At 42.5% G+C, this 16,650-nt stretch overlaps 1 protein-coding gene across 8 annotated transcripts in view; it reads left to right on the forward strand.

The window, feature by feature from the left end:
• Nucleotides 1-58: 58 nt before the first annotated feature.
• elf2b (E74-like factor 2b (ets domain transcription factor)) overlaps nucleotides 59-16,650 on the forward strand; it is a 26,960-nt gene continuing 10,368 nt past the window's right edge. For 2 of the 8 annotated variants that reach the window (XM_018737913.2, XM_018737920.2), the window contains exons 1-3: nucleotides 59-502; nucleotides 12,556-12,740; nucleotides 15,591-15,759. In XM_018737913.2, the coding sequence (XP_018593429.1) occupies nucleotides 12,666-12,740; nucleotides 15,591-15,759 (244 nt within the window). In that variant the 5' untranslated portion in view covers nucleotides 59-502; nucleotides 12,556-12,665. Of the gene's footprint in view, nucleotides 503-782; nucleotides 1,308-4,356; nucleotides 4,421-8,664; nucleotides 9,040-12,555; nucleotides 12,741-13,998; nucleotides 15,335-15,590; nucleotides 15,760-16,650 lie in introns of those variants that run through there. The other 6 variants (XM_018737915.2, XM_018737914.2, XM_018737918.2 and 3 more) reach the window with 6 other exon arrangements.

Below are 16,650 nucleotides of genomic sequence, written 5' to 3' on the forward strand. Positions count from 1 at the left end.
CTGGCAGGCGAACGTGAAGGCGGAAAGGCAGGCTCGCGCTCTCAGTAAGTCAGTCAGTCAGTCAGAAAGACAGACTGACAGAGAAGCAGGCAGGCAAGCAAGCAAGCGAATGCGCAGGGGGGCGGGCAGGCAGAGCTTCGAGAGGGGCTGACCTGGATCCCCAGCTCAGAAACACACACAATCAACACTGTCCTACTGCGCGCTCCTTGCGAGGTACTTACCAAATCTGCAAAAGTGACATTTTCAATAGGAGGAGCAAACGAGAACGCGCAGTGGAGTGGAGGAGGTGCAAGCAACCCGCTCGCCTGCTGCAGCCTCGCTCGCTGGAAGTGCTGCCTGCCGACGCTGTTTTTGCTCTCAGCGGCGGGGAGGTTACAGTCAGTCGGCGTATTAAGGAGAATAACTGCATAGCGGCGGCAGCAGCAGCTGCCATTGTTGTGTAGCTTCCCGGGGCCTGGCGTTGGCCGTTCCGGACAAAGCAGGCACGTAGTCCGAAGCGAAGGTGAGGCGCTCCATCCATTTTCTGGACTGTTTTCTTTGCACGAGACTCGGGCGACATGCGTCCAGGTGTTAAAGCTGAGCTGCGTGGAAGTAGGAATAATATTTAATATTGCACTCGTGGATGGCTGCCAAAACAGCTGAGTGCGGGACGTGATAGTCATGATGATTATGACAGTACATGCATGATGATGTACGGAATAACACACTAGTTAACCAGCTGCGCTTCTTTAAACGGACTGCGGTGCGCGACCGAAAGTAGCGAGAGCACCGCGGAGAGTTTGTTAGCAACTGCATGATTCGCGCGGTCATTCAGCGCTTCGCTTCCACGCGACACATCGATGATCTGAGATCTTCGCACAAACAAAGCAAAGGGGAAGTTCGTTTTTGCTCCGCTTCTTTTATTAGTCCCGTAGGCAATGTCGATCCGCACTACGGTTCGCAGTGCTGCGGATTGTAACTAAACTAGCGCCAAAGGCGTTTAATCGGCTAGGAGCGGCTCGTGATCGCGGACGTGTCGCCGTCACTCTGTGTCGCCCTCGGCCGATATTGACGCGGTTTTAGTGGGAAATTCCGCCGTCCTCCGCCTCAGGCTCGAGCCTAATAGCTGACACTGTCCGCGAGCGGAGGGCCGCGCCGCGCGGGGCTGGAATACGACGGGGCCTCGGACATGGCAGCGAGGCCTGTGCTCTTCGGCACTAGTTTGACACCCGTTCAGCGGCTGCTAGCCAGGCTAGTAGGAGCTAACTGGCTAACTGCGAAGAAAACTTGTAACGCTCGCCAGAGGAACAAATAATATTATCCAGCAGGTAAACATTCGCGGTAAACTTCAGCTTGCACAGTTTAATTTAGTTGTAGCTCCTTGAGTCGAGTTGGGGGAGCTGCCGCCGGGTGAGTAGCGCGAAGCTACATGCTAACTAAGGACACTGTTTGACTGTTATCTTGGGCTCTGTCTGCGAAGTTCTCAAACCGTGGGGGTTGTTATCAAAAATTAGTGAAGAGTGTCTGTCTCTGTCGGGGGGGGGGTCGTCGCCCTAACAGTACATAACCCGCCAACTTCCTCAACGCGAAATATGAACCAGCAGCTATCGAGAATGTTCAGCTATTTTAGCCATATGCGGAGGCAACGCGTTGTGACTTAATAATTCGTTTAACTCTGACTTTTAGTCGCCTGACTTTTCCTTCCAAATGAATTTAATGACTAATGGTAACGGGTAGGGTATAATCTAGAGCTGTTTTACTGTTGTTAGCCCGAGTATTCTGGTTGTATTTCCTAGGGAAGCTAATCGTGTGTTTAAAATAAAAACGTGTAAATGCAAGTGCGTCGCAGTGGGCGTGATGTTGAATGAGTTACTGACACACTTTAGTTGCGTGGAGTGCTGTTTTGAGCGAAGCAAAGCGACGCTTCTGCGCGCGGCCGCCCCGTGCTACTCACTACTGGCGCTGCACGCGCTCAACCCGCGCAAACCTCCGTGACACTCCCTCCGCGTAAATATTTTTTTATTGAACGCTTTTCCCTCAGAAGCGGTTTACAGGCTCAGACAGACAAGCAACTGTAGTTGCCATTTAAACAGACGAACGACGTAGATCAAGGGTGCAGCAGCGGGAGTGGGATTTAAACCTGTAACCTTCGGACAGCCCTTGCCACCACTCCACCTACTGCTGCTGATACTGATTCAGATACAGACCTTCTTATTCCTGATTGTGTCCTAAAGGGCAAAGCTTCTTAGACATTAAGTGACTTAATTTTTAACGGGAACATGACTCTTTCCACTGCGGAGTCTAAAACCCAAACTAATCATGTGCCTGAATGCTTTTTACAAGTGTGACAGTTCACATGCATGCATTGCCTTCCTGCCTTTGTTGACATTGAATATTAGTAACTATTATGTGCAATTTATGTATCATCAAAGTACATAGATGTGAACTTCAGCCGTTTAATCATTGATATAATTTGAAGCTTTAGTGTGCTTATGTTAATGGAGGGGTCAAGATGGAATAGTGGGTAATGTCAGTGCCCCACAGTTCTGAGCTGCTTGGTGGTAGGGGGCTCAAATCCAGCTGAGCGTGTGGCGTCTGTGTTTGCACCCCAGTAAAACATGCATGGAAGAAGGCAATAGCAAACCACTTGCATTCCCTCCTGTGGTATGGAAACCATGTGAATGGTCACTTCACTTGACGTCGAATTGATGGCACGTCCATTGTGCTTAAATAGATACAAGGCAGAAGTGACATTACTTTCGCTGGGAAAGGTGCAGTTGGATCATTAATTTAGTCCTAAGGATAAAGACAGCAGGGTCTCATAAGTTCAAAATGTCATTGATTTAGGTACTGTTTCATTTATTAAAATCAGTATACTCTCAAGCCTTGATTAAAACTGCAGTTTTTGTCATTGTTTCATTGCCTACTTAAATATAGTGCATGTAAGAATTAGTGATCAACCACTACTCATGTAAGGTAGCTATTCATGATTACTTTAATGGGAATGGTATGTGCCATGCGATAGGAACAGATGTGACCCTTCAAAACGTAATATTCACTGTAGTGTTGCTGTGTTGTAATCAGCTGAGTCAGTTAGTTCTGTGTTTGTGGTTGCCTGCTTGCTTGTGAAGTGTGGTGAAAAATGCTTTTGCATGTAGGGTGGTTCATAAAATGATTATGCACCAGAGGTGAATGTCTTATGGTGCCTTTAGTACAAATTACCCGTAGGTCATAGTATATTCACTTCAGGTTCCAAGTGTAGCATAGTTGTAGTTAATTTTAGTTGTCCAGGGGCGCATATATATATATATATATATATATATATATATATATATATATATATATATAATATGTGTGTGTGTGTGTGTGTATGTATGTATGTATATGTAAGATTAGCACAAAAAATATGTAGGAGCGAGGTGCCCCTGGAGATCATATTTCCAGGCTTACCTTTGAGTGCTTCGGCGTCCCCAGGGAGATCTGGAGACTGTTGTTATGGATAGAGAAAAATGGTCTGTCCTGCTTTCCCTGTTGCCACTGTGATCCTTATCAGGACTAATATTTTTGAAGTTAGATGGACGTGTTAGTTTGTTAAATCATTACTCAGATCTCATTGTTCTGCTAACAAACACGTTCATTGTTTCGATGGAGTTTGATATAGAAAATGTTTAAGAGCCAGACCAGTACAACCCATTATTTCCAGTATTGTGGAATGTATTTCCTGTTAGTGAAAAGCTTTTGGATTTGATCAGGAAGGGAGGGTCTGGCCTAGAAGAACCAGGGTCCAATTCACTGTTGTGAAAAGGTTATGGCTAGAGTCTGACCACCTCTCTGGGGCTACCTTGTCGGCTTCATTTAATGTGACACGTTAAATAAACTAGCGATTGAGTCTGATCCAAGTTCTAGAACGTGGTTCTACAATTGCACTATGTCTGTGGTAAAGTTTGCATCCTTCAGTTTCAGTTCAGCGAAGATTTTTGTTTTCTAAAAATGCACTGTCACTTATACTTTATTTACACAAGCTATATATGCCAAGTACTATATGGTTGTGGCACTCTATGGGGTTTTACATAATGAAGTGTACAATTACAGTTTTATGTGTTAGGGATTATGCGTTGTGCAATAAATGTGCTCATTCATTTTTGTAAACACCTTTAGATATGTAAACTGGTTTGTCTGGTAATGCAAGTGGGGATTGTGTGATATTCCTGAGCGTGAGTTATGTTATGAGCTCACCTGATGTGTGATTGTGAGAAGTCCTATTGATTGGCCGAAAGGATGTTTGCTTACTGTGCAGCATACAGTTGGCCTGGTGGACGCCTCTCTCTAATGCCTGGGAAGTTGCCTAACCAGACTCTCCAGGCTACAGGTAGTTGTGTCGATGGGCGAGATGGTGGCAGCATATGCATGGTGGAACATGGAGCTGGAACACTGGGCACAGGTGGGCTGCTTAGTGGTCACTGATGAGTTGACTGCCTCAGTAGATTGCTTTTCCTCTGTGAGTACTGGCGCTGCTGGTTTTTAATATCTGAGCTGATGTTAATTTTGAATCCAGCACTGGTAATAATGGAGATGCTGGTTTCTCTTAGTTTAATTTTGTTTGTCAGTATATCCACTCTATCTTGTCATTATTACAAGAGAGAAGGTTAGAAAATGTTGTTGGGTCATCTACAGCATACGTTTGGGACTATATTCTTATTGCTGCACTGTATTAAATGTTTTGTTCATTTTGGATTGGGGTAATGTGTGGTCAAATGAGGTCTGTTGTATTCTTCATTCCAAATACACATTTTAATTATATGCAGAATTTTACTTGTGTTTTCATTTGTATTGAGAAGCATTTTAAGCATCATCAGTGTCTCTGTAGCAAAAGTTGTCATCTTTCAGCCTGTTGATCAACATGGTATCTAGAGACTTTTCTCTTAGTTGTCATTTAGGAATGAGTTGCACTTAAAGCAGATATTGTTCATTGTATTCAAAAAGGCTTAAATTCCCATGTAAAAGCCACAGAAATGTTATAGCACTTATAAAAGTTTGTGGCTAATTTTTGAAAGTAGCTGGTACAGTAAAGGCTGGAACGAAAGTGTGTATACCCCGTTGACTGCAGGAGGATGGTGGCTGATGCCTGCACTGTTCACCGGAGTTTACACTTCTACCAGCATTTACATTTTTCCACTGAGACATTGAATCAGATTCTTAATATTTTTAAAGGCTTAAGATTTACAGGGTTGTGAAATTAAATGCTTGACAAATGTAAATGTGGGATACCTGGGATCTCATGTTACATTTGGAGTTTTATAAAAGAGCCCAGTTTGACAGTGACTTCTTAGGGAGCTCTTGTGCTGCAAACTTGAACTTTTCAAGGTGGTGCCGCATCCCTGCCTTTTGAGTTCATACTGGGGCAAGAGAAAGTACCAATATTTTAATGGGTAACAACATTTCAGTCTTATGGGTGTTCCATTGGGTAGTGTTCACTGTGCCGTAATGTGTGGTGCAGTTGCTTGGAAATCAAAGATTTAATGTTTTTTTTTTTTCCCTTGTTGCTGCTGTTCTAAATGGTGAGATAATTTGGAGCTTGTCACTGGAGTACATTTTAATCCCTTTTTTAGGCCCTTGGTGTCATTCAGAAACCGAGCAGTTATCTTTAAATTGTTCCCTTTTATGCACCTTCTGTCTGTGTGGTCGTCATTTTACAATTACATTTACATTTATTTATTTAGCAGGTGGTTTTGTCCAAAGCAACGTACATCTCAGCAAAAGTACAATTTATGCATTACATTAAGAGGAGACATACCTGCAGATGTGAAAGTCTCAAGTAAACCTAGTTTATTTTCAGTTGAATCACAATTTAATTTATCGTATTTCTTTTGCTGTTCTTGTTCTTTAATATAAGAATGATTTGGCAAAGAGAATAATTACCCCCACTACCTAAAGTTAGTGTAGACATGTGTTTAAGGGAAGGACCAGAATCAATGGGATGACCTGGATTTATGATTAGCAATTTCTCCTTGGAGTTTTTTCCTTTAGAGATTCTGATATCCTTACTTCTAAAGCAGTGTTTGGATTTGTATTCTGATGACTACAGAAGAGAGAGGTATGCTTTTGTGGATCTTTGCACATGCTCCCTCTGTGTTTGCCTTAGATAACCTTTTCCATGCTAGTAAAATAGTTTAACTTGCTTACATGGAAGACTGTGGTCATGGGTGGCAGGTTCAAAAGGACACACACAACGTGGGAGCTGATTCAGACTGGTTCAGGATGGATGAACATTTGACAACGTGTGGACTTTGCAGTCCCATTGTTATACATCCTGATTCCCTACTTTTTTTCCCCCCAGATGGTTTTAGCTATGGGTTTTGCCCAGGGATGCTTTTCTCTAAAGAGTGTGTGTACATATGTCGAGGGTTGCTGTGACAACAGGAGGTAGACAGACCTTAACAGAAAGGTTGAGCATGGCAGACCTGGGAACAGAGGGCTGCTTTGTTGCTGTGCCCTCTTGCTGCCGTGGTAACCAGCCACACCTTGTAGCTGCTGCTGTTGTGGAAAACCTTGTGCTACTGCATAGACGTGCTTTGTATGCTTTTGCCTACAGTGATCACAATATTTTTAAACAATCAACTTTTTAAAACATATTGGTACATGAGGGAAAAGTGAAATGGGGCCAGCTGAAATTTGTGGCTGCGTGGGAGGCTCATCTTAGAGGAAATGCAAAGATAAACACACCAGGGTTTTGTTGGCATCCTAGTCCCCATATGTGCCACAGGAAAGTCCAGCACTACCCCCTGTATTTGGGGCTTGGTAAGTCTTATATATGTTATAGAAACTGTTTTACTGTGTAATATACCAAATCAGAGATTTTACTCTGTATATCTACTGTATTGCATTGAGGGGCACAATAAAGAATGCAGCAGACAATTAAGCAGCCTAATGCTTTGATGGGTATGGAAGCTTTGGGCTACCTCCCCAAAAGGAGGGAGATAGCTAGCCTAGTGAAGTGAGTCCTAGGTATGACTACTCATAGCCTTTAGAGGGAAATGATTGCTTGTCCCATGTGACCAGTGCACGTTTCCAGAAAGAAATGTACCTCTGCCTGGGAATGCTGTTGGGATTCCCACAGTGATCCATCTTCTGATGTTCCTTATCAGGATCATTTGGTAAAAGCACTTTTCTAAAGAGCTACTGGTCCCTGAAGGACAGTAAATCATGTGGTATTGTTTAAAACAGAGCTGCGACTGTCTTGGAGTTGTCTGGGTTTTCATGAGTGTTTTTATTTTTATTACGTAGAGGGAATTTTTCTTTTAAAAGACTGCATTCAGACTCTGGTTTGGAATCAGTTTGTTCATGAAAAAATAGCATAGTATTGTGTGGTCATCTTTGTGTCACTGAGTGAGTGCATTTGAGAATGTGTGAACAGAGTATTTTGTGTGTGTGATCCTACTTTTTGTTAATATGCAATGAAAAGCAATGTGTTGCAGAGCTGTGGTACTTCAAAGAATACCAGTATAGTTTTATTATGGAAAGAGTTATGAACAAGATTTTCTCTTGGTTATTAGTCTCAGATATAAGAGTTGGACATTGACCTTTTTGCTGGAGATGATGTGACTTCCTTTGAGTGACTGAAGAGTTCTTTTAGTGCTGGTGCAAGTGATACAGTGCTCCAGTGTTTGTGCCCCTGTTGATTGCTATGGCTTATAACTAATGTGTGCTCTGTTCTAATAGCATGGTGAAGAGCTGTACCTTTGGGCCTGACTACTGTACCTCAGAGCCCACTCTACTGTTGTCAGGAGAATTAGCTTCTTATGCTGCCATTGTTTCATTTTTTTTTTTTTTTTAGGTTAACCTTGGAAAAAGGTATGTGCTTAAGTTACTTGTGGTGAATCATTACCTTCCTGCAGATAGACCCCACAAATACAGTGGAATCAAGCCCACTTGTAATACTGGCTGCATTGATGTTCAAAATCAGGAGTGACTGGACACTTCATATTTATTCTTTGTAGTTCATTTTTTTTTAAAAAACTCTTGTTTCCTTTGACTCTGTTGTAGGCCTTCACTGCTGTGTTGTAAAATTTTTAATTTTAGTTTTCTCTCCTTGGACAGTTTCCCAAGATGTCCACAGTCAAGTGTAAAGACTCCAGGGTGTGCATGTGGGGTTTCTCTTGCCTTTTGTAGGAACTAACACCATCTTTATAATCTGGAGAAGAAGGCAGAAGTACCTCTTGTCTGCTGTAATTGGGACAAGGTCATGAAGATGGCTCTGAGGTAGACAAACTCGCTTGGCCCTTTAGCAGGTTGACCTACGGCAATACCTCACCATGTCACAGATGAACATCCTCATTGTTCCAGCCCTTTATGGAGTTGTTATAATTATTTTCAGAGACCTCTGGCAAGGAGTTTTTGGTGTGACTTGTCAGGGATTCAGCATCAGTGGTCTCTGGCTAAGAAAGGGAGAGCAGGTTGGAATGAGGAGGGAAGTGCCCCACCCTGTGGAGGCAGGAGAATGGACAGAGGGGGTTGGACATGGTGCGGTGGGGTGGAGTGGTGATCATGTGAGTGGCAGCTGGCTGCCGCATGTCTCTAGACTGCGAGAAGGAAGCAGCCAATGGGGTGGGCTGTGGGCCAGTCTCTCTCTCTCCCCCCCTCCCTCTCTCTCTCTCACTGCTGAGGAGTGTGAAGGCCACACTTGTTTTGTATCTTACAGCACCATTTCTATGTTAGCTTTCACATTTCTGGTGGAGAGGATTCTGTGATCCGTTCTGAACAGAGGGCTGCTTGGAGCTGCCAGGTGGGGTGACTGGTGTCTTCCGGAGCTGATGGTGCTCTGTGAAGATGGCTGAATGCATCGGATTAGATATCTGCTCACTGGAGGAAGGGGCCCTTATTGGTGCTTGGGCTGCTGTCGATCAGCCATCTGCCTTTAACTTTTCTGCCGATACTCCACTTTGCTCCTCCCTAGGAATCGCGTGCGATGTGCTCAGTTGGCCTGGACACTCTGTACGAAACCACATGTGCAGCTGAGACCTCACTGCCACCGTTTGAATTTGAGAAATGTTTCCGTCTGAGGTAGGTTCCTCTGTAAAGGGGTAAATAGCCAGAACCTGTTGGCTATGTTTAAGTGTTATGAAACAACTATTGAGAAGTGATCTGCTGATCTTAAATTAGTGTAAAATAAAATGGAAACTGCAGCAACGTGTAGTCAGCTATAGATGTCTCATAAGCTTTGTGTCCTGTAAGCAGGGCTGTGAACTGAGCTTGCTAGTGGCTGTCGGTGCAGCAAACCCAGTCAGCTGACCTTGGTGCCCAGGGTGGGGTGGAGTTTTCCAGGAAACGCTCCCTTAATAATTGAATAGATGTCTTCCCACAGTGCTGTAAGGTCTCTCTTCCAGGACAGGCATGGTTTTACACAGTTCTGCAGCAGAGGGCCTTGAGGCTTCTTTCTGTAGATCATGAAAATTATAGGAGCCTCAGTTTCATTTTTGAGCTATGCAATATCTGTCACTAAAAACTTGTAAGGTTCAAATATGGGCTTGAAATGGCAGTTGCATTGTTGTAAGCCCTTTTCTCCATATTTTTTTATTGTAATGATGGATAAATATTAATCCATTTGTTCATATAGAATGATATACAGTCTTTCTGTAATAAAAGTACTTCTATCTCTTTGTAAGGACTTGCAATATAAATTGGTTGTCAAAACAAATGGTTACTCAGGCTGTTAGCCAGGGTATTGTCTCCCTTTAATATGGAAAGATATGCAAAGATAATATTTTCGATGAAATGAATCTGACTTTTTTGGGCAAGCATTCTTGGGCAGCCCTGAAGAAAAATGAATATCAAATTTCTTTAGAATGTGCTTTGACAGTTGTACAGAAATGGTGCATTGGTTGTCCTCCTGTTTTACAAGTGTGAAATTGGACATGGAAAGATTATCTAGAGCATAAAGACCAGCGAGTTACTGAACATACTCATCTGTGCATTTGTCATTGGTTGAAGGATGTTCTGCCAGAAAATCTAATGTCACAGCTGAAATAGCAGCTTCAATACTATCATTATTAATTCACTTAGCTGATAGTTCTCCAAAACAATTCATAACTTATTTTTTTCACAATGATTTTGTTTACTGGAGTAATTCTGTATTAAGTACCTTTCTCATGGGTACTACAGCAGGAAAGGGGAATAGTAATGTTACACAGTGCTATGACAGCATCTACTTGCATTTCGATGGTGAAAGATGTTGGCAGAAATCTTGTAACTTCTTTATATTGTAAGTATTTATGAGCCAAATGATCCTATCCAAGATGTCTTCACGCGTATGCTTGCAGGCTAGATTCCGGACCACCATGACCCTGCACTGGATGAGTTATTGATAATGAATGGAAACATAAATAAGAAAAGCCGGGGGGGGAACTTACAGAACTATTACAGAATGTTATAGTGCATAAAATAGTTTATTCAGATATTTTAATTTTAGTTGACTCTTTCATCTGGGAACCCTTTTCTGCTAGAAATAATGGCCCTTTGAGCCCCTCGAATTGAAAATTTGATTAATGGTGGTTTTTTTTTTTTTTTTTTTAATGGAATGAATAATCTGAGACACGGTATATTTTTGCTATGGTTAATCCCAGAAGCCCTCTGTACTAATATATAGTTGAGTCCAATATCTTAGTTCTTTCCACTAAAGTAGTATCTGGTCACCCTTTTTGAACTTATTACACAGTTCTTTGTGATCATTCTTGATAGAGTTTTTGTTGTAAGTGTTTATTTGTAATTTTTCAATGTACTGTTTCTGTTTTGCTGAAGCCCTGTTAATAAAAAAGGTAAAGTAAATTGAACTGTGCACTGATGGAGTTAAAGTACAAATACAGATTGAATGAGAAATACCTTGGTAAAGCTGTACTTAAGTTGTCAAAATAACTAAGTAAGCATAGAGTTGTCAAATACTGTGCTGATGAGGTAAAACTAAAACATGAAAATATAGTTCATGAAGTGTTTCTTATACTCTATCCATTCTGCCTTTTAACTTCTGCAGAGAGTATCTGTTAGGTCTTTGGTACTAGTGCCTGACTTCATGGGATTTTCCCCCCCAAAACTGGATTGATACGGTACGACACACCTTTTTATGTTTGTTGATGAAACGGTATCTAAAGTGCCCCTGGAAAAAAGCTGAGATGTTGAAAAACTTGGAATAATTTTGTATGTTATTGACAACACTAGTCCATATTAACCTCATATTACGGGGAAAACAGCCCTGATATGCATGTAGCCTCTCTTTTCGGCCCGTACTTACATTATCTGTGTATACATGTAATTTTAAATCTCGTGTTATGTGATACATTTTTAACAATGATTACAAAATTATTATACACTATTTAAATAGTGGAGTGTTTTTTTTTTTTTTTTTTTTTTTTTTTTTTTGCTGGATAAACATGTAAGCTTTTTAAATTCTCTTGTACAAGTACAGCCCACTAAGCAAATAAATGACTCGGCCACTTTTCCGGTCTCGGAGCCGTATTTACTCGTGGCGTTGTTGCAGCCGTTAATCTGTGGTGGTTATTGCGTTACCCTGTTAACTGTTCCATTGTGTTCACCAGACGATCCTCAGCTCCACTGGCCGCACAGTTCACACAAAGTGCTGCTGGGAGAATCATGGCTCACTGTAAAGTTTTTCTTGTTAGAATTGCGGTTCCCGAAGGCAGCTGGTAACATCTTAGCCATCACAACTTTAGAACCATGTTTAATACCAAAGTAGAAAATCTGCATCATTAATTGTAGTTCTGCTTGGATGGCTGTTGAATTTTTTTCCTTGAAATCAATTCAGATAGCCTTACTTGTTTAACTTGGATTGCAAAAGATTTATTGAAGCACTTTTGTGAAATACTTCTGACTGACTTAAGTGGTAGGACTGAATTGGCAACTTTTTTCATGACAAACCCGAGTCACCAAACAGCTGCTGAGTCTGAATCTGTCTCTGGAAAATGTGGGGCTGCCTTAAATAGATCTAAAAGGATGAAGAACAATTTCTCAGTAGGGAAGCTTTCTAACATCAGTGGGGAAATCAGGTATTTCCTAATGTATCTCTGCCGAAGGGCTTTACAGACTATCTTGTGGTGTGGGTGACTCATTCTGCACTCACTTCTCAGGAGATGAGTCCAGCCTGGTGATTTGATGATGTAGATTTGATCCATGCTCAGTCTGTGTGGAGTTTGAATTTTTACCCTCATGTTAGCATGGATTTCCTTACACGGTCCAGAGGTGTGTGTGTTTGAATTGCATATAGTTTGTAAATGTGTCTATCTTATGGCTCAGTTCTGTGAATGGGAATGCAACTGTAACAAGCTTACTGTAGGCAATCTAATTTTAAGTTGCCTTGGACAAAGATGCCATCTGAAAAAAAGAATATATATAATTTCTCAATGACATTTTCTGCAGAAAAGTTGAATTCATTGATTATATTCCTAAAGTTGTGCAGTAATGAAAACTATTACTTTTGAGAGCTTGCGTTTAATCATTCTGTCCTTTATAGTGAATTCCTGCATATATTCCCAAAAGTTTCCACTCTCTCAAATCTGCCTCTCTGTTTAGGTCTTGTGCTTGACGCCATACTGCCAGGGGCAGACACGAGAGGTCATCTGTGTGTGGAGGCCCAGGCCAGCATTTGCTGAGAGCACGACCCACTCCCAAGGGAATGCATCATGACCTCAGTGGTGGTTGTAGACGGTGGAGGATCAGTGGTAGAATACATCACCGTCGAGGAGGACCCACAGCCGGTGAGTGTATCTTTGTCTAAGACAATTTACCAGATCTGTGTAAAATGGTGTCAGTCAACCCGCATGTTCTTGCGATCTGTGATTTCGGAGGCTGGAGATAATATAGTGATTAAGCATATGGATTTGTAACTTGGAAGGTTGCTGTCTCAAGCCTCAGGAGAGGCCTTGGTGCACCTTTAACTATGTACTTGAACTAAATTGCTCCAGTTGAAAACCAGCAATATAGATGAATATGCCATGGTGATTTAAATTATTAGCCAGGAAATTAGAAAAATATTTCACATGTATTTTTCCCCTGGATAAATCTTTTTCCCAGTGGTTGAAGAGTGATTTTTCCTGACAGTCTTAATCTGGTTTTTGAGGAGTAAGTGCTATGGGGGCTGCTCAAATGTAATAGAAAGCATGATTAATGCTTCTTAAATGTTAACATGAAACAAGCCATTGTTAATTATATTTCCCTGCACTCAAAATGGCCAATTAGTGACCTTCAAGGAAATATCTATAAGTAATCTTTACATGAATTGGGCTGTTATGAAACAGGTCTTGGATTTTGCATGCATAGGTTATTAATTATGCAAGTACATTCTGTGACACGGCTGATTATTTTGTACATGTTCATTTTTTGTAAAAATTAGGTGTTTTGTTGGATTTAAGCATTACTAGTTCTTTTACAGGCAACATCCAGGTTATGCTACAAAATTAGAAATAAGAAGAATGTACATTTAAACGTAATTGAATATTACACAGTGGGCCAGGGTCTTGTCGTCATTTCTACATGTAGCTACTATAAAAATGTAAAAAACTGTGGTATTGAATGAGGTGTCAAATTTGAGAACTGTGTGTCAGGTGGTGAAATGCACTTTTGAGTTATTTGTCACTTAAGAGAAAGTTGTTTGCTAAATGAATAAATGTAAATGTCAGCAGCCCACAAACCACACTTTTTTTTGGAAACGGGTCGACACATGGACTCCTCATTCAACAAGGCGGTAAACAGCCTCTGGTGAGCTGGGGCACCTCATGCACGTGCCTGGGCGTTCTCAGTCCCCTGAAAGGAGTATTTATGGCACCATGTAAATCAAGCTGAATAATGAACCCTGATCCAGAGTTAGACCAGGTTACAGTTGTACAGGAGAGATAAGACCTGGTTCCAATACTGAACCCTGCAGAAGTCCTTGTTTAGAGGTGGTGATGGGGAGAGTTCTCAGAAATCTGTACATACTTTGAATGATTTTGTAGAAACGAGGCAACCACTTGTCAGGCTGCCACTGTACTTATGTAACTTCTGACTGGTCTGTAAATTACTTTCTAACTTTGGCTTCTCAATCAAGGTTCTGTCTACAGGCATTGAGGACAAGGCCTGATGAGACTCAAGAGTACCGTATGATTGATGCAAGATGTATAATTCTGGTAATTGTTCCTTTGGGGTTGATATTGGTCATGATTTGTTCAGTCATTCTGCTGGATTTTAGTACATTTCTGGAGGAGAGGTGATTCCAAGTTGAATGAGTTATTTCACACTGCAACTGTTCAGAATATATGCCCAGATGACTTTGTGTAAACAGTTGTAGTAATTTGTCTCCATTAAGAGACACATAAGGTCACCAAAGATATTTAGACCTTGGGAGATGTACATGTACAGTGCAGCAGTTTTCAGTGCTTCTGTAGATACAGGCACAAATGAAATGAAGATACTGGATGTGGCTGAAAATACCCCCCTTGAGTGGTGCCATTGATTGACTTTTTAGCCGCTGAAGCTTTTTTCACCTTCGCAAATGGTTATGTGTAAATGGCCCCATTGACTGTGACTGCGGGCTCTGTGTTGCATGACCACAGCACTAAAAATAATTGTTCTGCTCAAGGGTGGGTGGGCTTGTGGGGGCTGGTGAATCCCCTCCCCACACAGTACCCAGGAGGTGGCCTTCCTTCCTGAATAGACAGGAAGTCCCAGCTCCTCTGGGTTGCTAATGTCCAGAGCAAGGCAGGGCATGTAATCAAGCTTGTCAGCAACAGCCCCTCCCATGGCTCCCCAAGTCTCTTCTCTATACCCTGTATCGCCGTTGAGCAGGCATCCGGGCGATCACATTCCTCAGCCAGCAGTAAAAGTCCTGAGCACACCATAGAGGGAAGTCACTAGCTCTCTGCCGGCCTTCTGCTACCCAGGGCAGCGCTGCCATTCGATTAAGTGCCTCACTATTTTGAATACAGGACGCATCTGCTGAAATGGGCAAGGAGTTGCAAAAAAGGCTTCAATGTGGTTTGTTTGCAGATCCCTCAACGATTTTTCTTTTGTCACTAGCATTTAGTCTTTGAGTAATTGAAAATTGGTCAAACAAATTGTTTACATATTTATCTGTAAACCCAGGGGCTCTGCCAGGTTGGCCTGTATTTCCCCATTCTTCCCTGCAGTACTGCTTGAGCTGGCTGTGTTGAATGGGCCCCATCCAGCTTGCAAGCCCACTGGGTGGAGGAAGAGGCAGAGGCAGGCTGAGCGATGGTGTTAGCAGTCATGCTCTGCTCCCATGGTCCAGCTGCACCCCTCAGGAAATGAGTCATCGCAGAGCAAGAAAACTGCCGGGCAATCAGTTCTCAGGAGTGTGAGCTGACAAGCTGTAACACTGCAAGTTATAAACCTGCTTCCTTAAGGGAGTGAAGGAGAACCATAGATGTTCCGTTCCTGAGCCTGTTTTGCAAATGATGTGTTGAATACAGAGGTGGTTGTGATTTATTTGCTGCCACCTGGATTTGAGTTGTAGTAGTATGGAGCAATAATGCCCTCTGTAGTGTGACTGCTGTTGTCTTCCGTTTTCTGAAGTCCTCTGGCAAGACCTGACATGCGTTTCCTCACTGTAGGACAAGGGCCAGGCTGAGGAGGAGTACCCGGCGGTGATTGTGGAGCCTGTGCCTAGCACCCGTCTGGAGCAGTGCTTTGCTGCGCAGGTGCTGGTGTATGATGACGAGACTTACCTGATGCAGGATGTGGCTGAGGAGCAGGAGGTGGAGACCGAGGTGGTTGAGACAGGTAAGCCCCCAAATATGCTTGTAAAACACCTGTATACTTGTGGAGGCAATGATAAAGGACACAATGTATATCAATTTCACATAAATGGCATACTTTTGAGATCAGGTTTTTTTTATATAGTAATTATTTCTAACCAAAGGAGGGTGCAGTGGGTTGAATCGGGTCCTGCTCTCCGGTGGGTCTGGGGTTCGAGTCCCACTTGGGGTGCCTTGCGGTGGACTGGCATCCCATCCTAGGTGCCCTCCCCACCTCACGCCCTGTGTTGCCAGGTGTTAGGCTCTGGCTCCCGGCGACCCTATATGGGACAAGCGGTTCAGACTCTCTGTGTGTGTGTGTGTGTGTGTGTGTGTGTGTGTGTGTGTGTGTGTGTGTGTGTGTGTGTGTGTGTGTGTGAGAGAGAGAGAGATTTCTAACATGTGAGGCATTATATGCACGTTATAAGGATTTCACAAATCCTTTATTCGCAGTGACTCTGCACTGGGCATGCCGGTTTACTGTTGTACAACTTGCGGCAGCCTAGACTAAACGACGGTCGTCCCATTGACCTTATTATTTTTGAGCCCTGATGTTTGGTTTGTAACATCTGACGACGACCACTTCTGCTTTGTGACAGCATTGGCCGGCTACACTGTGCAAAGCACCGGTATCTGTTATTGACTCAGTGTGTCTATTTTTGTATTATTTACAAAAACATTTTTACAGAATGTTTTGTTTTGTGATTCTAGTGTGTGTTACATTTTTTACAAGGGCTAACAACATGAGTCCTGGTGGTACAGAAAAGAAAATAAGAAAAACAGATTTAGAAATGAGTGACCTATAACAGCACAAAATGAAAATATAACTTCTGTATTTATACTGTTTTACTGGTGTTATGTGAAATCAGTGGAAAAA

Source organism: Scleropages formosus, chromosome 16, assembly GCF_900964775.1.
Source record: "Scleropages formosus chromosome 16, fSclFor1.1, whole genome shotgun sequence".
Lineage (NCBI taxonomy): Eukaryota > Metazoa > Chordata > Actinopteri > Osteoglossiformes > Osteoglossidae > Scleropages > Scleropages formosus.